The sequence below is a fragment of the Lytechinus variegatus genome, chromosome 2 (assembly GCF_018143015.1).
Source record: "Lytechinus variegatus isolate NC3 chromosome 2, Lvar_3.0, whole genome shotgun sequence".
Classification (NCBI taxonomy): domain Eukaryota; kingdom Metazoa; phylum Echinodermata; class Echinoidea; order Temnopleuroida; family Toxopneustidae; genus Lytechinus; species Lytechinus variegatus.
The window spans coordinates 49,840,599-49,866,590 of record NC_054741.1 but is presented as its reverse complement, the minus strand read 5'-3'; the positions used below and the strand labels follow the sequence as shown (position 1 = coordinate 49,866,590).

Genomic DNA, 25,992 nt, shown 5'->3' with positions numbered 1-25,992 from the left:
CCACATGAGCGTCCAGACCATATGAGTTTGTGATAGGCTCGTAAAAATCAAATCGGAAAAAACAAATTTTTCAAACAAGGTTCAAAGTCAAGTTTTCAATATTTCACTTGACTAGTTTGCTAACAGAAAAAAATAGTATCAACAACATATTTTATTGTGTGTTATCATGTTAAGTAAATCACTCTATAATAGACACGATTCGGATTTATATACACCAGTGTTATTCTATAACTATGATAACTACAAACAAAGATATACGACATGCATACTATAAAAGCCCACCCTCTTCACAAATTGATCTTTTTTTAAATGTGCAATAATCATTCCCGATTGATAAGCGAATCTCGTTGTATATATATTAAAAAAACATTGTATATCGAAATACGTATGCTATAGTATCGTCTTGGTATGCGATTTGGCATTAATAGTTAATATGAATTTTGAAAAATCTCAGATACTCGATTTATTGAATAATCATGATTATTCTAAAACCTTTTTTAATGCAAATGCTACGGATGAACAGGGGGGGGGGATGAGAAAAGGCTACATCATTTTTCTCGACTGAATAACAAAGGAGCATTCCAGTAGTAACATGAACCCGACCCCTCTTTTTGATACTCTACGTTCGGCATCGCTTTGTGTTTCTGCCATTTCGTCATTAAAAAATAAAAAATGAAATGAACAAATTAAGGGCATTCCTCCTTGACATTGTAGCGCCGCCCTTCCACGTGAGTGAACAATCAGTATTAGTTATGGACCTATATTTTTACATAAAACCTTAGCATATTATTCAGATTGAATTTCGAAGCAGTGACATAAGTAATTCTGATAGCGACGATTTGATATATCTGGCACGATGGTGTATTCATGATCAGGTGCGGGCGCGCGTCTCTTGCAACCTCTCCATATTTTGAGAGTCACTCTGAACATACACATTGGCAAAGCTTAAATCTAAGAATATTGTCGTCTGCACCTCCTCTATTTTGACATTTTGTTTTTGCGCCCTTCTATTTCGAAATCATTGATCCGCCACGCAAAAAAGTGACTAATTTAAGCCCCTTTCACAATTGACGTACGGCCATTTGCGACCTTTTGATCGAGCGACAGGCTGCAACAGGCATCAATCGCTGTCATCTCATAAGATCGCACAGAGGCTTTCACAGTTGCAACAACTGTCGTACAACAAAAACAACTAGTAAACCCCGTTGCACGAGTAAGTCGGATGTGCTCTTATTGTGCTCGTGCGATCACATGCGAGTGTTGCACGAGGGATTGCGGGTGGAACGGTCGCATAAATGCGAATGAAACGGTAGTGCAATGTTGTAAGCCGTTGCGATCGGTCTTGCAACAGTCTTATGGCCCATATATTATCGCACCCAGTCGCAAGACAGGTCTGTGTACATGTAGGTCGCTAGCACATGTGCAAGTGTTGTGCGACCTCCAGTCGAGTAAATGCGACTACTTTGTCGTGCCACCTCTCGCACCAAGTCGTACAACGTTGAACAACACTCGCACGATGATCGCCCAACCGATGGTACGACCCCGGGTACGGCCTGATGCGAGTGAATCGATCGTCTTTTATCGCGTTCGGATTTTGAACATGTTCAAAGTTCAGTTGGTACCAGTCACGACCACCTCGAGTTCGTGCGACCGTCTGCAACGACTAGCGAGTTCTCACAAGACACCAAGAGATCGATCGTGCAACAACAATAAAAAAATTGTTGCAGGCGGTCGTAAACTGGTCGGACGTCAATTGTGAAAGGGGCTGAACGGTCGCATACATGAGAATTCAACGGCAGGGGAATGCTGTAAGCCGTAATTTCGATCGGTCTTGCAACGTGTGCAACAGTCTTATATAATCGCACCTAGTCGCAAGACTGGTCTCTGTAGGTCTCTAGCACATGTTCAAGCGTTGTACGACCTCCAGTCGACTAAATGCGACTATACTTAGTTGTGCCACCTCTCGCACCAAGTCGTACAACGTTTAACAACACTCACACGATGATCGCCCGACCGATGGTACGACCTGATGAGAGTGAATCAGTCGTAATATCTAATAGCGTTTGGATTTTGAACATGTTCAAAGTTCAGATGCGACCAGTCACGGCCACCTCCGACCACCTCGAGTTCGTGCGATCGTCTAAAACGACTGCGAGTGCTCGCAAGACACCAAGAAATCTATCGTGCAACGACAAGAAAAAAAAACTGTTGCAGGCGGTCGTAAACAAGTCGTACGTCAATTGTGAAAGGGGCTCTAACAGACGAGGATTACTATATCACTTACTTCAGTTCATCATCGCGCGGCTGCAATCAAATCAGACAAACACAATTTATGCTAAAGCGCCCTCCAGTGGGATGAAACCCTCATGGATTTTCCACAGTCCAAGTTCACGATCATGATTTTGATTTAAAATACCGTTACGTCAACACACGGATTATCCAGGCCATCGTCCCCTGCTTGTGAATCCCTTGTCTCTCTCATACTACCATTAACAGTAAAAACAGCAGATGGTTTAGACTCCCCATCATTGATTATCTTCTCATCATCTTCATTTTCTCTCCCTCCCAGTATAACATCGCACCTCGATCTACACAGGAGATAACGCACGGCTGAGTAGACGACGGAGGCGACGACGCCTTCGATGAGGGTGACGACCACGTTGACGAGCATGACACGGGCGATGAGGTCGGCCTCGGGCTGGGGATAGAAGAGACCGATGATGGTACGGCCGAGAAGAGCGTTCTGAATGCCCGTCTCCAAGGCAATAGTGATTGATGTACGGATATCACGAGCGAAGATACGGGCAAAGGACAGGCCGAAGAAGGCCCCAAATGCTGGTGTGATGATGGATACTACCCAAATCTAAGAAGATAAAAAAAAATTGCATTTTTTTTTAATGTGACTTCAGATTTTCTTATAATTCCTCCCAATAAAAAAAAATCACATTCAGGCGCACATAGACCCTTTCACCATTATTCTTTCATGTGGTAATTGAGCCTAAATCATGAACGGCGATTGCACTTTCAAGTCTCTTGTTTTAAATCAAGATTTATTTATACAGGTTGATAAGAATCATCCTGTGTGATAATAGAATAAGACTTAAACATTTTCAATTTGAGGTTTTGTTATCAATGGCGTTAGCACATTTTGACACTTTACACGTTCTCGCTTCTCTCAGTGACAGTGGTCGCGAGCATGATACTGTTTCAAAAATGTGTCCAAATGTCAAAATCCTGTTACCGCACTTTATGCTCCAATATCAATATTGACAAATTCTCATCGAATGCAAGTAATGTTCAAAAACACACACACAAAAAAATGAAAATGCTTTGAACATTTGCTACGTCCAGCGCAACGTTGTTAACTCCTCGGCAAATACGTACCAATTTGGCAAACATCGCCGTTTTCGATATAAATGTTATAGTTTCTATTATTTTTCGGCATCGCCATGTTGCATTTACGTTAAAAACTTTGCACGATTTGCACAGGTGTACGGCATTTGTTACTTTTTTTCAAAAGTAATTCTCAACTCAAGCGATTGGGGATGCTTCCGAACCAAAGTCTGAGTTATAATAAAACATTCGACGCACAAAATGGATGTGAATGTGGCATTTCGTCACCCATCTCGTCATTCGCTATTTTTTTGCAAAACACCAACATTCCCCTGGAACAAACATGCTGAAAACTAAGAAGGTTGTGCCGCCATTTTGACACATACACATGCTCTTTCTCAGGCCCCAATGATACCAAATACTATCTCGTCAATGTTTATGTCGCACTCGAACCAGTGACACCGTCATCTGGGGCCCGTTTCATATAGGCATTGCAACTGTTACCATGTTACCCTGTTGCCAACTTGCCATTATGGCAAAGTTACAACAGTTGCAAGTCATTTGTGAAACGGGCCCCAGACCGCGGTCAAATCTTAGTATATGCTCTTTGGGCAGTTTCCGCACCGCGACGCAGAATGAATTAAAAAACACAGTAAATATATTGAAAATGCCAGTAATATTACAAAGCACAACTGGGATGTCTTTGTCGAAGTTTGTGACCAGGGGCAGCAGTTTCGTCCTAAGTTTTGGAGCTGACGAAAATTTTCAAATATGTAGTTTATCCATGCAGAGTCCGGAACGAAACTGCTGTTTTGATTGGCCAAATTTCGACAAAGCCTTCTTGGTTGTTCGTTGACATAAAAGACATTTGACAAAATATTTTCTACGTTCTTGAATCCGTCATGCGTAGTGAAGCGAAAGCTCCATCAGCCGTAATAACCTACATACTGTAGGGCTGTACATTACTTTCATAGAAGTCGAACATAATTTGAAAGTAACCAGCTTAGTAAAAAAAGGACAGCAATGCTGCTCGGGGGGGGGGGCGCATTTCCATTGACGAGTGGATACCATGCGTGAATATGGGCTTTCGAAAAGCACCCTAAACAAGCAATTTCCATATTCTGTAAATGCACCCCTTAGCAGGTATACTGGCGTGTGAAACCCTACCCTTAACATGCTTAACAAGCATGGGAAACAATACAGTACCTTTGACAAGTATTCCCTGAATTGAGCCCTTAAACAAGTACAACAATATTTTAATTGTTATGCCACAGACGTGATCACGGACGCCGGCTTTACCTTTACTTACGTTGGGTTTAGTACTGCCCCACCTCCCACCCACTCGCTCAAATCGGACCCTAAACACTTAGTTTTGGGGGCAAAAATTACATCCTCTATCCTTTGTAAAGTATTTTAGTCTTTTCTATACTCTTGTAAATTGGACTGCAAACATGTCGTTTTCCTGGCGAAAAATATACCATTTTTTCACCATTTAGTGTTTTTACTCCCTTATTACGTTACAGAATTATGTAACGTGCCCTATCTTTAAAAAAAAGAGAGATTTTTACGTGTTTCTTTTGTCACGCATGGCAACCACTCGTCAATGGACATGCCCCCCCCCCTCCGGGCAATGTTGCAACCACACTAGAATGTACATGGTGTATCTACCTTGGCAGATGACGTAGTGAATGCATATAGGTCAGCCGGAACAGCTAGAGAAACACCGAGAACGATTAGGAGTGTACCAATAGGCTTCATCACTTTACTGCAAAACGTTCTGAACCTATAAAGTAAAAAAGAAAGAAAATTATTTAAAACAAGTATATATGTTTAAAATACAACAAATTAATGAAATATTATTGCTTTCTTTATTGGTTCAAAACATAACTTCTATCTGCTAAAGGCCATATAATAGACAAAATGTGAAAGCAATTTTTTTCTTCTTGTATAGAATTGAGGCTAAAGATTTTTTACCGACATCTGAATTGTTTTTTTTTACCGACATCTGAATTGCTTTTCATATTATAGATTTTACCGATTATTCGTTATGACAACGAAAATAGTAACCATGAATAATTAAATTTCGGATGTCGTTCCTTAAAAAAAGGATAATATGAAATATCTCTATTTTCTTAAATTACCATCAATAAATTTGAGTGATATGAAACTCACCAATTGCCAATTTAGTGACTTTGTCGCGAAACATGACAAAGCCGACACTTTTCAAAGCAAAATTTGCGACCTGTGATGATTTTACAAGCAAATATTGGGCTGCCAATTTTACGACTTAAGTCATCAATGCAAAACGTAATGTATACAAAAATTGTCAAAGTTTCCGTAAGTGACCCAAAGTCACAAAGTTTGTAGACCTAGTCGTCAACTTTGCGACAAAAAGAATTGTCGAATTCGTGACCAGCGAATTTAAGGCTATATGCAGCACATGACATATTATCTTCAGGACTACAATACTACAGTCATATCAACGAAACATACTCCAAAACCGACTGATAGTCTGCCTTTGGTAATAAGATAATAGATTCTGTTGGTCTCGAATCGTTTTCTTCAATGATACTGTAGCTTAAACCATTGATTATATCCACATACTTGGGGTATCTATAGGAGACTCCAATGCCAATGAAACACGGTACAACAAGGAGAGCCAACTGCTGGGCCATCTCACCGAACGGTGTTTCCAATCGAGCATTGCCTTCCGCGTAGGGTGTGGCATAGATGAAAAGATTTAGAGGCATCATCCCCATGGCGATGATGGAAGAGAAGAAGGTCATCGTCAAGCTGAGGACGAAGTCGACGTCGAGGAGGACGCTGAACACGTTGCTGAGCCAACCACCGGGGCAGGTGCCGACGATGATGATCCCGAGAGCCGTAGGCGGATCGTCAGCTGGATGGTGCGACAATTATTGTAGGGACTTTCATCAGACAGGTACAAAATTGTATTCTGCATCAATGATTCTTTTTCATCGATTGAAATAAATGAATAATTAAAGGAAAATACCTATTTATGAGTGAAATAGTATATGATAATTAAGGGAATATCATTATTTTTATCAATTCATTTTACCCATACGCAAATAAAGTTTTAATTTTTACCTGTTGCATAACAATCGAGGGAATATATTTTTAAGTCAAATAAAAATGATTAGGTCACTGCATGGGATCTAGATTAAAAAATATCAGATAAAAAGTTATTAAATTCTATCATCATGACATTATATAAGTTGTAAAGATCTTAAAAAACACGAACATGAGGTGATGTAAAACAATTCTCTTTATGATTTAGTTCAAGTAAAAAAAAATGTATATCAATATTTCAGATTTCCTTACGAACTAACATTATCAACTTTGGTTTAATTAAAAGGCCTTCATATTTAAATAGTATGTTTTCCAATCACTATGAAAAGCATTGCGTCAGGACTTACCTACGGCCACCTTGGCGATGTAGTAGGTCATGACTGGCATGATGATAAACTGACAGAAGATACCAATGAGCACACCCCATGGTCTCCTGACTCTTGCCCAGATAACCTGCATGTCCATGGTACCACCCATCGACAGGTAGCTCAGGACAATCCAAACCATCAAGGTGTAGATGTAGATAGTCTGCAGGATAGATGGAATCCTCTTTACCGCAATGGTCTGTGAGCCAACCTTGAGGACATCCTCAGAGGCATCAGCCTTGAACCTGATCTGAAGTTCGCTGATGGAGATCAACCTTGCGCGGATCATCACCGTCAGGTTCTTCGGTAAGACGTCCTCTGGGGTCACTGGAAAGGATTCGTCGACCACCAATTCGAAGTTGGCCTGGTTTTCGGTCTGGAAGGTGATGATACCTTGGGTGGTAACAGCTTCGATCGATACGGTAACATTGATGTCATCGCCTTCAAAGACATAGTATGTGTCTTCTGGATATGAAACGTTGACTGCATTGCTGCTACCTCCGCATTGACCGCGAATAGATGTCAAAGTTTGGAGAAGAGTTACCAAAAATATTACGATTTTAACAAACTGCATGTTTCCCAAGGATGTTTTTTCATAACAATGCTACTCTCGAAGTTTTTTTTGTGTCTCAATGAGTCTGATTGATGTTCAGTAAAGAAAGCCAAATTTCCTTTCGACACTTTAAATTAAAGTGAACAAAAAATGCAATATGGCAACAAAGTTCAATCGTCAGTTCGTAAAACATGCAGTAAAAGGCGACGAAAATCCAACTTTAGTAGTATCGCGCTTATTCAGAAAATTTCAATTTTCCAATTATTAATAATCATAAAGGATGAGTTACATGCAATTTTTTCTTAAGGTGTGCAAGCCTTGAAGAGTATCAGAGAATGAATTCGTATCTTTCATGCAGTTTAATTTATAGTATGCTAACCAAAGTTGTTGACAAAGTAGGATTATTTATAGGAACAAATGCTCTAATTTTATGATGTGTATACAGTGTGACCCATTACTAATATTATTCAAGGTGTATGATAAATTGTTTTGAGGGATACAAAATGGTGGGGAAGAGTGTGTCTAGCAACCAAGCATGCATCGTCTGTATCCTATTTGGAAGGATTGTAAGAACTCACTGATGTGTCAAGTGTAATTGCTTTCACATAGAAGAGGTATCTCCCAAACATGGCCAAGATATTCTTGAACCAAAATATCTATATTCTCTTGCTTTCTCACCCCCCTAAATAAAATGTTGCAAATACGCCCATAACAGCAAAGATAAATGATGCAATTCGAAATTCACCCCCGCCCCCCTATCACCCGGCCCTATCACCGACAGCTTAAAAAGAAACTTCACATTTTAACCACAAATTCGTCAAGAAATAAAGTGTGGTTAATCGAAAATAAGAATAGCTTTAACAAATTTACCTCGAAATTCCAATAGGGGGGCCGTTGTCAAGTGCAAGGTACACGTTTATAATATGAGTTTAAGATGCCGAAGCGATAACAAACTATTCATTTGTCATTTATCAACGTCGTGTCGTCATAAAATTACCTCATTGTCAAATGACAGTGAACTCTGTACGTAGTCAGGTGCAGTCTGTGGTTTTGGGAAATCAAATATTTCATATTCATATGATTATTTTACGAATTCTATTTTTCTCGTGGTGTATACTTTCATTTGTATTATGCTATGTAACTACAAGAATATTCATTAGGAGGCTGCACTCTACAAGCTCCGCTTTTTAGCAGCCTCCTCCATTTCCAACCTGATATGTAATAATCTTGAAAATAATTTTGGTACAGGGATACTTGAAATATGTTTTGTTATAATGTGTATGTCGAAATGTACAAAACAAACTGTAATTGTAAAAAAAAATGAAATGAAAATGAAGTAATCATTGCGATAGATGTATTTACCTGTATACGGTTTTTATCCTAACTTTAACGAATTAAACATGTCTGAAAATTACAATTGTTGAAAAATAAAACATCAAGAACAGAATGATCAAAAGCATCACTGGAATGAAAAACTCAACTGGACAAAGAAATGTTTATTCATTTTGATTTTCTTTCAATTTCTTCTATCTTTTCTTACAATCAAAGTCATTTATAGGAATATATTTATTCTTAATAGAAAAATATGGAGAAAATATTTCCTTTATTACACGCATGAAATATATTGTCTTGAAATGATCCATACCGGTCTGGTCCTATTGTGAAGAAACCACTGGATTAAAAAAAGAATAAAATCTAGGATTACACAGAAAGGGTTACCAAATCAATTGAAAATGAAATTCTTGATTGTTATCACGATCTTACACTGTAAAAACTGTGGTGTTAAAACTGACACCAATTGGTGTTAATAGAGGACCACACACTGAGGTGTTAAAATTACACCCTAGAGATTGAACATAACACCAAAGAGTGTAAATGTAACAACCAAAGGTGTTACACCTATAGGTGTAAAACTAACACCACCAATTTAACACCGGTGTAAAATAACTGGTGTGGTCATCTATGTACACCGGTTAACACCACAGTTTTTGCTATGTACGAAATAAGAATGCAATGCGTAAGAAAATTGCTGCTAATATTGGCGGAATAAATAATATCAATTTGATCAAACTGTGATCAAGGATATGCACGAACTGTTTTATGATGATGAGGCGCCGTGTGCAATATTCCACCCAGATCTGTTTGTTAAATGAATGATCTTTGTAAATAATGACTCTCTAATCTGTATTAAATAGTCCTTAATAGGTATGTTGTAAAAGAAGCGTCTTCCATAATCGTATCAATGTAGGATCCACCCGGAGCGGCTCAGTGGGTCAGGGGCCCTGCCCTGCCCTATCGCTATCCTGGCCCTTGGGTAATATAACTCTGTGAACAGGCCTCCTTTATTATACCACCCCTTCAAATAACTGAACACAATCTTAATATACAAATACCGAGATGATGCTTAAACAATCAAATTTTTTTCACATCATATTCGATGGGAGGGGGGCACGTTTACATTATTTCTTACGACCCTATTTGGGCCCGTGCCACTCATTAAATGCGTAATTGGAAAGAAACCACGCCTTACAGATCATACAGAGTAACCTATAACCTATATCACATATATTTCAGAGATGTTGCATGCATATACAAGTCTTAAATAATATCATATCCCTCCAGCCAAGTCTTTTTCCCCCTTTTCTTTCCCCTTTTAAAGTATTTTTTTTTCTTGTTAATTTCCTCGTTTTTATGTCAAATGTTATATCTAGTATTTCACGTCTTATCATATTTTAAATTTTCATTTTGTCCAGGTGGCAGTGTTGAACATGCTTTATATTTCGCATACTCCTCATTTCTTTTTTTTTGTTGTTGATGCAAGAACACCCTCTTTGCTTTCCCGAATATTAAGAATATTCTGTTTGTGTATTTTTTCCTGAAATATGTGTTGACTCTGAATGTATTCTATCCGTATGTTATTTATCAGTGTTATTAACGACGAAGGGAATAAATGCGATCAAATAAAAAAAAATCCCAGAAAGTTAATGAAGAGAATGAACACTCCCTGCTTCTTTAAAATAGACGAAACATAAAAATTATGACGATTGGAAGTTTATTAAAAAAAATAAATAATGAAAATTGAGTAGTTTGGTTGTGCCTCCTGCTTACCTACTGCACGCATCATCCAAATTTTATATCAACTGTTTATGTAGTATATTGTCATCAATTCATGAAAGTATGTTTCTAGATGTTCAAGCTGACGATTATTGCTGACTGAATTAATTTCGACAATCAATTTTCCTTCCGACATTTCCTTTCAATGCTGCTTCCTTTCTTTCAGAGTTGATTTCCGGTTTTTCGAGCACAATTTCATCTATACACTCTAAACTGCATGAGGGAAATCCACGTGGACTGTACAGTTAGAGACAGCTGGTGAGGTTTACTTTTAATGCAAGGGCGGAAACCTCTCCCCCAAATAAAGGGGGCCGGGGGCTGGAAAATTGGACAAGCCAAAAAAAAAGAAAGGCTATCACCCAAAAAGTAAGGTTAACTCGTCCAAAATACATGTTTTATTTATATTTTAAATGATGTATTTTTTAATACATCATAAGTACCAAATATAGTAGGGGCATTTCATATTCTGTCCCCTACTATTTTAGGGGGACGCATCCCTCTGCCCCCTGGGATTTCCACCCATATTATTATTATAAAATCCATTTGTTAATCTAAAGGGATCTGAATTTGAATACTTTAAGATTTAAAAATTGATATTTATAATTACGACTACATCCCAAATTCGATTATTTGGGATAATAGAGTCCACCTGGATTTATTTTAAATCCCTGTAATTTTGGAGTGTAAGTTCAGTCTTACCATGCTTACTAATTGAATGGATCTGATATATACCCTAGCATACCAACATAGTATTCAGCCAACTGCTTTCTCGCAAGATAAGACTCATTTGTTAACATGATGGTGACGGGAGCGTTGCCGCTGCCAGGCGGATCTAGGATTGATCATGGAGAGAGGAACGAGGGCCCTCACTTTCTATTTCAAAATTGTCCTATATACAAGCAAACGGACCCCCCCCCCCCCCACCAAAAAAAGATGATAATAAAAACAATGCGAGTTCATTTTACAAGACGGGAAGCAAGTTTTTAAAACAGTTTTTTTTTACATTTTGTCATGTTTACATCCCCATTTCGGATCATAACTCGGGATGAAAAAAAAAATTTTTTTGGACTTCTGTACTCTAACACAACTTTATCAAACATGCTAAATGTCATTATTTGATTGATTTGACTGTTTTCCCGTTGAAAAAAAAAGAAATCATAATCATGGAGAAAAAAAACACCGCTACCCGCGTCATCATTCATGTGCGAAATGTTTTCAAAGATTTATGTGAACTTTTATTACTCGGCAATAACTAAAAAGCAAAGATATATTTTGGAGAAATCAAATTTGCTCAAACCGAGGTGTGTTCCATGGGACTCCAATGAGAGATATAAAGTGTTGTGAAGATGTGTATGTGTATTATACCAGTGTTGGCAAACGATCAACATAACATGCATTGTTGGATATATTATGCTAGCGCTACCCATCTCTGATTTGAATAATAATAATAAATAGAATATGGGCAAACGATCATAACAAAGAACAGATCGAGCCTTAACCCTGCAGCATACGGAGGCCTCAATATTATTATTTTTCCCTCAATCATTACAGACGGCCATCCGTGGTGTTTCCAACCCAGGATATCGCTCTGATTGTTCATCAAATATTTCATCATTGTTAACCTCCTAGGTCTCGTTTTTAGATTGGGTTTGGAACCTCGGCATCCATATCAACGGGACCAAGCTTTTCATTGAAAAGGTGAGTTTTAACTATCAAGTTTGACAATTTTTAAAATTTCCATTCTCTGAAAAGAGAGGGGTTTTAAAATTGCCTTTCCTGTTTAGACCATCAACCTTTTTAACGTTACACTCTTAAAACAAATCATTCAAATTGACTAGACCAGTAGTCAGCTGGGTGCAACTGGTATGTCTAGTCACATTTCTGACATATATTCTAGTCAGAAACAACTCTATTCTAGTGAAATACGACTAGAATAACAGTCGAACCCAGCTGACCCTGTTAACTATAGTCATTTTTTACTGATCTGTTTTTAAAAGTGTAATATTATGTATGTTCAGACACAGTAGCAGGTTTTCATATACAAAATCAGGTGGAAAACTCCCGGTAGTCCCGCCTGAAACTCTGACAAGATATTCAAAGGTAATTGATTGACCTTATGTCCAAGTTTCATGAACTAGATCCATATACTTTCGAAGTTATGACGACATTTAAATACTTAACCTTGGTTAAGATATTGATGTGGATTTCTCCCAACATGGTCTAAGTTCATAAACCCTAAATGGCCTTTGACCTTGGTCACGTAACCTGAAACTCAGTCAGATATTTAAAGTAATACTTTATTACCCTTATGTTCAAGCTTCATGAACTAGATCCATGTAATTCCAAAGTTATGATGACATTTCAAAAACGTAACTTTGGTTAAGATCTTAATGTGAACGTCGGCCGCCGTCGCCGGAAAAGCGGCGCCTCGATCTGCTTTATGCGAGAAAAAAAAACTGGTTGGATTAACATCTCACACAGCACTTATCTCCTGTGAAACATATTTGTTTCTTTCTATCCCAGTATACCCAAAGGGTGACAAAGTCATTGTAATAAGATTGACATGTATGCGATTGGGAAATTTGTTAAAAATCCCGGCATTTGCCATGCAGGGTTGCTCCCCAGGGAGTGGAAATTGATATGTACTTTACGCGTATAACAGTGAATTAGCACATTCTTTCATCATAATTTCATATCCAGATATTCATATTCACCAAAATGTGGTTGTTCGGTATTATACTATTTAGTGATATTTATTTTTGTTAATTGTCAATATATCAAATATTCATTATTTTCCTTTTATTACTTTGTAATCTTGTTGAAAATATGAAATGAAATAAATCCTGTATCAATTATTCAATAAATCAATATGGCATACTAAGCATGGGTAGATATGTGCATCGAGTGATATAATGTAAATTGTCAATATTTTTCTTGGATAGTAAAATGAGTAAAAAAAAAATTCTTGTTCCAACTTATTCATAACAGTAATGCCAAATTCATATTCATGTATAATCAATACCTAAGAACGAAAATGATAAAGAACTTCAGTATGTAGAGCATAATGCAATCACTTAAATATGATGCTGAAAATTTCATCCAAATCGGATGTAAGATAAGATTGCAAAATTTTGCTTATTTTTATTAACAAAACAGTTATTTGCTCAACTTTTTGTTGGGATGGACTTCCAATTTAAAGGTCAAGTCCACCTCAGAAAAATGTTGATTTGAATCAATAGAGAAAACTCAGACAAGCACAATGCTGAAAATTTCATCAAAATCGGATGTAAAATAAGAAAGTTATTACATTTCAAAATTTCGCTTATTAAAAAATGAAAAAAAATAGTTATATGAACGAGCCAGTTTCATCCAAATGAGAGAGTCGATGATGTTACTCACTCACTGTTTCTTTTGTTTTTTATTGTTTGAATTATAAAATATTTCAATTATTACGAATTTGACGATTAGGACCTCCTTGACTGAAGCACAAAATGTTAAAATAATGGAATTCCACGTGTTCAGGGAGGAATGAAACTTCATTTCACATGACAATGACGAGAAAATAAAAATATTTCGTATTTCATATAATAAAATACTAAAGAAATAGTGAGTGAGTGAGTGGGTGAGTGAGTGATGACATCAGTTCCCTCATTTGCATACCGACCGAGATGTGCATATAACTCTTTTGTGAAATGAAGCGAAACTTTAAAATGTCACAACTTTCTTATTTTACATCCGATTTTGATGAAATTTTAAGTGTAATGCTTGTTGAATTTTTCTCTTTTTATTCAAATCAAGTTTTAGTTTGGGTGGACTTGTCCTTTAAGCAATTCATTACTGTGCAATGTGTTTAAAATTAGAAAGCGAAGTCCCGAATAGTTTCTTTATAGTCTTCGAAAAAAAGGTGCGTATGCATCTTGATTCACCATGGCCGCTAATACGGATGTACTGGCTACGGGGGGGGGGGGGGCTTGGGAGCCACTGGCCCCCAATAATTTCACCAAAAAAAGAAGAAAATGAGAGGAAATGAAAGGTTGTTTGATATGAAAAAAAGTCAGAATATTATGACAACATCTATCACAAAATTTGAATTTTGTATTAAAAAGATAAGACTTTGCTCGCTGGTTTCGCTCGCTCCCATATTTTGTTGTAGTTGAAAATCTCCCCTATACGCCATGTCTGGCACCCCCCCCCCTCAAAATTTGTGGCTCATGACGCTACTTACTGTACGGATGCCCACGCACTTGAACGTTATTTTTCATATCTGCTCACAAAGCAAGAACTGCTGTCACACTGCTGAAACCAGTACAGACCGACAAACAAATATTATGCTATTACCGATGATCATCGATTGTTCGGTTTGGCATATGTTTCCTTGGTGTGACCAAAACATACCAGTTTGTGATCAGCGTGGGATCTTCATGATTGTCATAATCTTTGAATCAAATGAATTATTGCAGATCCATGGTTCATCAGTGGTCGTATAGCATACATCATATTGGACATAATACAGTTGGCTCATAAAGTCAATATTTGTATCATTGCCAACTCGTCAAATATGCAGTGTCGCTCTTAAAATATGAAAAGATAATATGGGACGTGGAAATTTGCTATCAAGTCTAGGGGCCGTTTCATAAAGCTGTTCGTAAGTAAAAAGTGACTTTAAGAACGACCGGTGATCATTTCTTGTGGTACATGATATTCCCCATTTGATGTTCATTGGTGATTATTGAGCGCATAAGAAAGGTTCACCAGTCGTTCTTAAAGACGCTCTTAACTTACGAACAACTTTATGAAACACCCACCTGGCGAAGACGTACGTGATTTTTTTTTTATTTCGCTCCGTGACAAAATTAGTGTCTAAAATCATATTATTAAAATGTTAATGAAGCATGGTTATCATTACAGGTTCAGTGTAGTGTTATGGTTTTTTTACACTCTAAAAACACTTGAGTAAAATTTTATCCAATATTGGGTAGAAAGGGAACTTATATGTTTGCTGGGTATTTTTTTTACCCCATAATGGCCTAATTCAACATTGCGTAAAATTTGCAAAATATTGTATACATATCTTTTTACCCAACCAAAATGCATGTTCCCATTTTACCCAATATTGGTTAAACCTTTTTTAGAGTGTATACAGAGCTAGGTATATTTCGGTCTATTTTTAGGTGGTGGGGATCGCAAACATTTAGACCTATAAAATATATAAGCCTCGTGCATGACTTGTAGCAGACATTACACAACACTTTCATAGAGTTTTCGACATCTGCGCAACTTTAGTCTTAAGGTGTTATATCAAAATTGTCACTGATGATTTACGTCATTATATGATGTACACAATAAGAAATAAAGGTTCAAAATTGAACCCCGAAAGGTTGATGCAAAATCAACACCCTATGGGTTCAAGATGATTTGGGGTTCAAAAATTGAACCCTGCGCTTGGGGTTCATTTTTGCACCCTGCGGGTTCAAAACTGCATCCCTAGGGGTTCAATTTAAAATTTAGGGGTGCAGTTTTTAACCCGCAGGGTGCAAAAATGAACCCCAATCGCAGGGTTCAATTTTTGAACCCATAGGGTGCTGATTTTGCATCAACCTTTCGGGGTTCAATTTTGAACCTTTATTTCTTAGTGTGTATATAAAAGAATGCATACAGGTTTATGGAGTATATTGAGGTAAAGAAGAGAGCTAGGCCGCTGCAGAAAATATTCTTTTTTTGAAACGTTTTTTTTTTCTTTTTTGTGATCATAGAAATGAATTGTCGTGATCAGATTTACGTATTTTGGACCCTGGGTGGTTGTCATTCAACTTTTTTTTGTTGGTTATCTGAAGGAGATCAACCGAAACGCTGCGTATTTCCATTCCTGCAAAACATCTATTGTATCTAATGAAAATCACAAAACGAATTTTGAAGAACTGATATTCAGACAATTTGGGGCCCCAAATGAGGTAATGAAATCGAGTGTTTTATTGTAAAATCTAGCTAATGATTGAATCCACCTCTCAACTGCTTGTTAGTTACTAAATATCTCTAAATTAGATTTGGAAACGCATTTACACGTTATATCATGGTGCGATTGTGTGGAATACGAAAATTGTGTATTCACATTTCATCATTATTATTAAGATAAGGGCTAACCATTACAAAAAAAAATCACACTATTTCATGATGTTCTGGTTTTGTTAAAACAAAAACTTTTCACTTTTCGGAAGTAAAAAGGGTCATTTTTACGAAAATAGTTTAAGCCTATATTTGGCGCTCACTCAGCCACGTCGTGGTTTTAACCACTTTTGTTCTCGTATAAATACATTTTGCTGAGAAGTTTTGAATTTGTTCCCCGTCATAGTTAATCGATTTTACATTTTCTAAATGGTGAAAAGAATACTTTAATTTGAGCTCATTGACTTTAATTTTTATGGTTTTTTTTAATTCATTAATAGGTAGGGTTCTCATGCTGTAAGAAAATACTTTTCATTGCGACACATAAAATTTATATCAAACCAACGGGTAATTCATAATGTGAAAAACATATACATTATTTAGGCTGACATGTAACAGAATGTCGTCGGATGGAGAGTTGAATGTCCGGACATTCACTTCTGTTTTCGTTTAGAACAAAAAAAATGTATATGCATCAAGCAGCACAGGTAAATTGTATTTGAAAAAATGCTTTTAGTAATAATGTCTGACATTATTTCAAAAAGCTATGAACTATTGATATAGCATCATATTCCTCAATTTTCCGTCTTGCCTGGATTTATAAAATGTATTGTAGTTTGATATTGAAAAGAGATTTTTAAATACGACCTTTTCTATTGATTTCAAAAGAGGGGCCAATAAAGTTCTGATTAATTCATGTATTAGTTTCATCAAGTAAGAAAAAAAATTTGCACTGGCGTCGCCCCTGAATTCAAAACCAAACACGGAAAAGAGAAAGGAAAACAGCACAAACTTTTCCAACAACAATAACATTCAGTTAAGAGACTATCATGACCTCCACTTCCCCTGAAAAATTGTTATACCATATTCCAATTTGAATTCAATTTCATTCATCTATTCCGGGAAAATAAAAATTGAATTTGCATTATATGCAGAGATAAAAAGACCCCTAAATCTCAATATGCACACATGATAAAAATAAATTCTTAGATGCATGATCCGAAAAAAGGAGAAGAAAATTATTCATGTATGTATATATATATATATATATATGAAATATCTTGGCTATCAAATTCAAAGTCTGTCAATAAAATGTGATATTGCACTTTGTTAAGTATATACATGTATATTTTTTTGCTCTACCGACCCAGTGTACAGTACTTTTTAAAGGAAAATCATAAAGGATTTGTTCACCATAATTTCGATTTGATATCTTGATAGTTTTTAAAGTTGATATTTAGGTATCGACATTTCATTTCATTTCATTTCTAGTAAAATATTCCCTTCGACGATGAACCTCGCTTTGTCTCACGGGATAGCATGTTGGCTCGTGGTCATCCTCGCGTTCGACGTCGACGCACAATGTGGTATGGATATTTTCGTCAATGTGACGGTCCCTGAGGAGACCGTTTACGTGTTCGAGGGCTCTGATTCCAACACCACCATCATCGTCAACGAAGTCCTGCGCGATGGCGAGTTGACATTAAGATCATCCAATCCTGCTAAATTTACGATTAAGGATGGTTATACGACTACGACACTGACGACGTCCTCTGATCTTCCCCGTAATCTCACCGTGGTCATCGAAGGTCGAGCCATCTCTTTAGAAAAGCTTGAAGTCTACTTTCAACCATCGGGGAGCGATGACCTGATCGAGCTTGGCCAACAAACCATCGGGGTCAAAAGGGTGCCGACAATTTTACAGGTATGTTCAGTCTTTATTCACAATCGTTATTTTTCTTTGTCGCATCAGAGGTTAATCAGTTTTGGGAATCATCCAATCTTATAATGAGCATTTTCTTGCAAGAATATCGTTCAACCTTGCAATATTGATGATGTATTGTATCTTATAAAGCCTATGGAAAATAAATGAAATGAATAAAAAATAAATATGAATTTGATGATGTTTGAAAGTTTGTATAGTGGCAAAGTCGCGAAAGAGGGTACACACGTATAGGTTACCCTGGCCTAATTACAACTGGCAGGCAAAATATATTCATTCGAGCCAACCCATTCTCAATTTTTTAATTTGATATTTCTGATTGACAAGAGTGAATGAATATGATTGACAATCCAACACTGATTCTAGGGAGGGTACCTACTGAACTTTTTTCCAAATTAGGAAGATAATTCACCACTATTTGTTTTACTGACGGAAGAATTAGGGCCATTTTACTTTCTCTAGTGATGATATTGATTCTGTCGGGTGTAGTCTTCATAAATGCCGATTTCTTTTTTAAATGAGCCGGTCGAGGTACCCTTTTCTGGTCAGATATGGAATGCCAGATATATATCCTATCCACTGGTAGTAAACATTCAACCCTCAAATTTCATCCTTATTTTTGTTTTTTTTTAAGTTCCACTTTAACACACGAGTATGGGGAATGTATTATTAGGCCTGTGATACCTATAGTATTCCTATAGGATAAGAATCATGAAGAAAGTTGGATAGAGATAGAAATGATCGAAATGGAGAAGTGAGAGTGGGAAATAACGGAATATTTTTTTTTCTGGACAGTAAACCTGAAATGGAGAGAATCTTGAATGGTTGGAGGGATGGGAGAAGGCTGTGTTTGAGTCGGCGAGTGGAGTTGTAGAGAGCATGCGAGAAAGCAACAGAGTTTTCTCTTCTGCTCCGCAACTCCATTCGCCGGCTCAAGCCAGCCTCTTTCATCTCTCCAATTTCTAAAGTCTAGTCTTGCCATGTCCGGTTTACATGTATTGTAAACCTCTTCCGCAGAATGTTAATTCGTCTCATACAAAGTGTGCGAGAAGATAAGGCATAGGCTGATTTCTTATCCAGCAAGTTTGATCTGAACATAATATAAATCATTTATTTGCCTTTTTTTACTTTCTACTTTTTATAACAAAAGGGTACGTTATTGCGTTAGCAGCTTTGAATTTCTCTCTCTTCTTATCTTTTCAATCCATGACCTCCTTTTAGGCAGTTAAAAAAGTGGGCGTCCTTAAAAAATAGCTAAATTTGCTCACCTCATTATGTTGGAATTAAGTCACAAACCAATGTAGATCTACTTCTACTTCTAATTCAGTTCGTACCCGAAGTGGTCGGTTTTTGAGAGGACCAGTTCGTTTTCTTGTGTAAATATATAGAGAGTATTATGTGTTATATAATATTGATATGAAGTTCTAACTGTTTGCAAACATTGCATGCAAAAACATTGTTTTATACCATAGTTTGTTATATGTTATTTATAATTTTGCACTCTCAAACCCCGAGAGTGGTCGATAGAGTGAATAAATAACTTTAAATCTAAATCTTAGTTTTTCATGACATGTTTATAAAGAATCAAACTATTCATAAATATCCCAATAGACAGTCTGAATAATTTCATTTACTTTTACTAAAAACACTTTCAGCACAAAATACATTCATTTTTGAAGGTCCTAAATTTTGGAATACTTTGCGTATAGATTTGAAAAACTCCCCTTCACTCGCAGTCTTAAAAAAAAACTTAAAGACATTTTTATTGGCTACGTATATAACCTAGCTCTCCCTGTTGTACTTAGTTTGCCCCTTATTTTATTGTCAATATTATCACTATTATCAGGATTATTTTTGTCATGATTCCTATTATTATTGTGAATATCAATATCATCAACATTATTATTATTAATGTCATTGTTATTATTGTTGGTATCCGAAAACTCGTCACCACTTCTCAACCAGGAATACACTTTGATCCGTTTCCTTTGCGCGTTTACTTCATATTCGATATACATCACCTGTGAAACATTTTCTTATTTTATTCCACATGCAGATATGTTCTCCTCATCATCTCTCCTCGTTATTCTTCGTAAATTACTCATTTCATGCATCATGTTATTGTTTATTTCACATTTTTCTTCCCTCTTTTGGCCACTATCATTATTTTAATTATGTAATCTAACATTAATGAATAATTTGTTTAGTGGGGTCCACGACGTACCAGCACAGCATCTTATTGGACATCGCCTTTTCCAGCATGTTATTTTCAGCCACAAATATTTCATGATCCATAATGTATAATTTGTAATTATAAATAAATAAAATAAATATAATATATATATATTTGAGATCAGTAGTATGGAGAGGGCCGTAGCAAGGTCAATACCCTTCTTCATCAAGCTTTCGGGCACATGCCCTTCATCAGGATCGTAGGGTCCGTAAGTATAGTGTTGTTGACAGTAAAGTTATGTGTGAATACACACACACACACACACACACACACACACACACACACACACACACACATATATATATATATATATATATATATATATATTGTGTTACATGTTTCTTTATTACATTTCAATTGTTATAACTGTATTTATGATGGATTTTGTCTGCTGTTTTGGGGAAATGAGAAAAAATAAAACTGAAACTAAATACCGTACATATCTTAATTGTCTCTCTTCATACAGGCTGTATATGTTTACATCATCTTGGCTTGGATTGTACTCAGTTACCTTTCAATGGGGGGAAGCATGAATCCTAAAGATATTTGGAAGAAAATTCGACGACCTTACGGTATCTTGATCGGCATCTTCTGTCAATTCATCATCATGCCCGCTATGACTTACATGATTGCTCTTCTCTTAGCGCGTAAGTAATAAAAATAGGCATTTATATAGCGCCATCTATCTAGAAATATTCTATTCCGAGGCGCGTTGTTATTATTATTATTACCCCGGCTTTAGCCCGAGCTGCCTTTCAGCGCTCGTGCATTCGAGGAATTAATCCTGCCGGGTATCCATTCACCTCACCTGGGTTGAGTGCAGCACAATGTGGATTAATTTTTAGGTGAAGGAAATTTACGCCGTGGCTGGGATTTTGAACCCACGACCCTCTGTTTCAAAGTCAGAAGACTATCCACTAGTCCACAACGCTCCTATATGCCACTGAATGATGGGGGAAAAATCAGTCAACCATGTTACTATCATGTCGTGATCAAGACAGGTCTTTATCAAATATATGATCAACTTTGCAACTTTAGTCATATTGGGGACCCTTCAGTTTAAGTTTTTATTTTTTTTCTCATTTCCAACAGAATTGTACGAAATTCATTAAAATGCATTTTTAATAAACAACTGAAGTATTACAAAATCATGGGTTAATATGGAGGTGTAAATGCTTGCTATAGAATTTTTATTTCTATTAATGTTTTAAGCCGGCATGAACTTGTTTTCTCAGGTTTCCCTTCTTAAGACTTGCGCATTTTTTCTATAAAAAACATTGTCTGAGCATCTAACATTTGGTCTCGAAAGATGAAACTTAAAACTTTGTAGATTAATCTGTGTGCTAGAAACATAGCGGCATGAAACATTAAGGGGGCATCCAGTACCCCCCCCCCCAACAATTAATGAAACATTTTGATCCAAATCGATCAATATGATATAAGAATTATTCGGCATCGAATACGTTAAGTTAATCAAATAACAATTTGAACGATATGACAAAAACGAATATTTTGAAGAATTATAGTTGGATGTTTTATCTTAATGGCACAAAACAGGAGGCGATGACGCGACATCGGTAGGGATCGTCTTGATAGGTACAGCACCCGGTGGATGGCTGAGTAACATCTTCTGCGCTCTACTCGATGTCGATCTGGTCCTCAGCATCACCATGACATTCTTTTCCACCCTGATCGCCCTTGGGATGATGCCCCTGAACCTACTCATCTATGCTACACCATTCACTACTCAGAATCAAAGATTACAGACACCCTTCTCGGATCTGGCTCAACAGCTTGCTATCCTTGTCATACCTCTCTTCATCGGTATTGCCATCTCGTGGAAATTCCCAAAGTAAGTATTAGGATTAAAATCTAGCCCCCCCCCCCCCCCTTTAAGTGATGCCTATATTGTCGTATTCTCAATCTAATTAGTAGTATGGCATTACTTTGGTATTTATTCAATCAATAAAAACTTGAAAAAAAAACAGTCAAAAGACTGAGAAGTTCGGTGCATGCACAGTGTAAACAAAAGCAGTGTGTAATATTCATAATGATAAGTTACTAAGCAAAATATTACGTCCAATCAATTATCATATTACACATATAAGATATACCAGGAAATATGGCTTAAAAAGTAATTATGTTGATCGATAAAGCATGTACAAACGCCAAAAAAAGGTCAACTCTTTTATTTACCAGTATCATGAGAGGCAGGTTTTTGATAAATTACTTAATCAAATATGGAATAAAATCGATGATTTCAGGGAACATTGAAATTATATAACATTGATCTTCGGATGTAATTCAGTATATAGAACAAAAACAACATGATATATTTCATTTTGTATGTTTGTTTTGATTTCAGATTCAAGAAATTCTGCAAGAAAGTGGTAAAACCAATCGCCTTACTCTTGATTATCATTGGTATAGCGATGGGTGTACCGGCTGATTTTTACGCATTTTCACAATCTCCAGGCTATGTAAGACAATAGTCATTATTTTTCTCTTGTGCTATTCAATGACCTTTATTCTAGCATCTCAGTATTCATGTCTTAAATGTTCATGGCATCCCAAATTGGCAACAATTGTACATTGTATGAAAAGTCGGTTACAAGTAAGCCTGACTTAAAATTCTTCTATTTGGGATCATTACAGGACAAGTTCAATGAGAAAAATCTAACAAGAATAACACTGAAAATTTCATCAAAATGGGATGTAAAATAAGAACGTTATTACATTTAAAGTTTCGCTAAATTTCCCAAAACAGTTATATGCACATTCTGGTCGGTATGCTAATGAGGAGACTGATAACGTCATCCACTCACTATTTCTTAAATACGTTATCAAATGAAATGTGAAATGTTCTAATTTTTCTCATCATTGCCAAGTGAAACAACGATTAATTCCTCCCTGAACATGTAGCATTGCTTAATACTATGTCCGTCAGTCAAGCTGGTCCTTATTGTCAAATATGTAAAAATGAATTATTTATAATTCAAACAATAAAAAACAAAAGAAATACTGAGTGAGGGACATCATCGACTGTCTCATCTGCATGTCACTAAGTTTTGCATATCACTATTTTGTAAAAATAAGCGAAACTTTAAAATGTCATAACTCCCTTATTTTATATCCGATGTTGATTTAATTTTCGGCGTTATGCTAGTTAGATTTTTCTCTATCAAATCAACATTTTTGGGGGTGGAATTGACCTGTAATCATTGTCAATTTCCATCCCTCTTTCAAGATTTCAACGAAATTTCCTCTCATAATGATTATATCGATAATTTCAATTCCCTCTTTAACCGTCAAGCATGAACATCAGTTCTTGAAGGCAAATGAAGTAAAGACAAAGGTGATATTTATAGTTTTTGAATGATTTTTTTTTAACTTTTCATTCTCTAATAACACCGTCTAGTGTCTATTAATTTGTAACACTCGTTACTGACTGCATTTATGTTTCATAGGTATGGGCCGTCAGTTTTATCATTCCTTTCTTCGGAGCGTTCTTCGGCCTGTCCTTCGCCCGTATCTTTGCCCGGGACGTCCGTTCATCCATCACCATCGCCATAGAGACTGGAGTGCAGAACGCTATCCTAGCCCGGACCATTGTCTTTCTGTTCTACCCCAGACCGGAAGCTGATCTACTAGCTCGTGTTACCTTGACGACGAGTTTGGTTACCATCATAGAAGGCGCGTTCGCTGTATTAGTATATTACATTTTCAGGTAAGTTCTACTTTACAAGATGCAATGATAAAAAAATGCGATGAAAATAAAATAAACCAATCAACTGTACAAACAAACAAACAAATAAAAACAACCTTCCATTCTACCCAATTAATCAATCAACCAACTTGTCACAAATTAATCAGTCGAATGAAAAAATATTCGATATATCGATTGATCAAACAATAATTGGTAGATTAATTTCAAGCTATACTTGATTGATCAAACAAAGAACTAACCACATTAAATTTGATTAATAATCCACCGACTAGGATCAATTATCAAGTCAATCACTCAGGTAATTACCTCATCAATTTATTAACGTTGATCGTCGGACCAACTCGTAATTAGTAAGAGCTTGAAAATAAATGTGAAGACCTGTGAAACTCCTTAAAAATGAGTTTGAAACTGCACGCCTCGAGGATAAAACTTTGAGAAAAAAACATTAAAAATACCAGGCATATTCGAAAGAATAGAAAGATTGTCTTATTATTATCATTATTGTTATTATTTTATCATTATTATTTTTATTATTATCACTATTATAATTATTTTTATTATCATTATCATTATTATCATTATTATTATTATAATTATTATTATTACTATTACAATCATTATTATAATTATTATCATTCTATTATTATTTTCGTTTGTTTTGTTTATTTTCAGATTATTTTTGTTTTGTTTTGTTTCCATTCACTGAGTTGTTATCAATTTCTTCAGAATCCGTTTTCGTAATATGATTTGCACATTATAATTCGTATTAAGTGATGTAATGATACGTTGTAAATTCTTTATTGCTGGAATAAGACCAGAAATGATGCAATTATGATGTTTGCTATGTGAAAACCAATCAAATTAAACATAGATATAATGAGCACAAAAATGTCCACCGTACCCTAGTCTACATTTTTCTTGACAAACTCTTCTCTTGACAAACTCTTCTCTCAAAAACTCAGGTACCTATTGTGTAGACGACGATGTAATAAGGCTCAAAGTGAGGATGAATTAGATGGTGAGAAAGCCGTAGTCGATGATGACATCAAGGTGATCGAGATTGCTGAAAAAAATGACATCGGTAACAATGGCCAAGAACCTGTGAATGGAGCCGACAATGCTGCCTTCCAGTCAGAGTCCAAATGATATGGAGCTGGTCAGTGATATCATGCCTGCAGTACTTACTTCCTTCTTTTTACGTATAATGTTTACAGGAATCATCAACATTTATACTCGATAATTGATGCATAATGCTGCATTACTTTTTCTTCTTTTTGTGTTTCTCTTTCTCTTTTTTATTTCCCTTTCACATTTCCCTGATATCTGTAAAACCACAATAATCCTCATCAAAACGTTGATATAAAAAATATGACAATATAGTTACACGATTATAGGCATGACATTCGGATGTGAATAAAAAAAATCATGTCATTTTGAAGTTTTGCTAAAATGCGTAACCTAATTGGCATACAAATGAAAAGAACACTCCCTATTATGATACATCATGTAGGAAATTGATGATAAAGAGCTGGTGCGTAACAATAATGACAACTTCACATGCACGGAACAAACATTTCTTTTCTCAAAATTTTTTTTTTACATTATCGGATGAAAAACTAAATATAACATATTCTATGTTACAAAATACAAAATGAATTATGAGTGCATGATATCATCACCTTCATAATGTAC

At 36.2% G+C, this 25,992-nt stretch overlaps 2 protein-coding genes across 2 annotated transcripts; one reads left to right on the top strand and one right to left on the bottom strand.

The window, feature by feature from the left end:
• Positions 1-507: 507 nt before the first annotated feature.
• Positions 508-8,397, bottom strand: LOC121408271 (ileal sodium/bile acid cotransporter-like). The gene is made up of 4 exons (XM_041599677.1): positions 6,771-8,397; positions 5,938-6,232; positions 5,002-5,116; positions 508-2,863 (listed from the first exon to the last, which is right to left on the bottom strand). Exons 1-4 carry the CDS (start codon positions 7,360-7,362, stop codon positions 2,408-2,410), a joined length of 1,458 nt encoding a protein of 485 aa, XP_041455611.1. The 5' UTR covers positions 7,363-8,397; the 3' UTR covers positions 508-2,407.
• On the top strand, positions 2,756-25,992 carry LOC121408272 (solute carrier family 10 member 6-like). Its single transcript, XM_041599678.1, has 9 exons — positions 2,756-2,838; positions 10,622-10,713; positions 12,085-12,153; positions 17,890-18,322; positions 21,040-21,220; positions 22,131-22,425; positions 22,939-23,053; positions 24,041-24,300; positions 25,263-25,992. Exons 4-9 carry the CDS (start codon positions 17,909-17,911, stop codon positions 25,444-25,446), a joined length of 1,449 nt encoding a protein of 482 aa, XP_041455612.1. The 5' UTR covers positions 2,756-2,838; positions 10,622-10,713; positions 12,085-12,153; positions 17,890-17,908; the 3' UTR covers positions 25,447-25,992.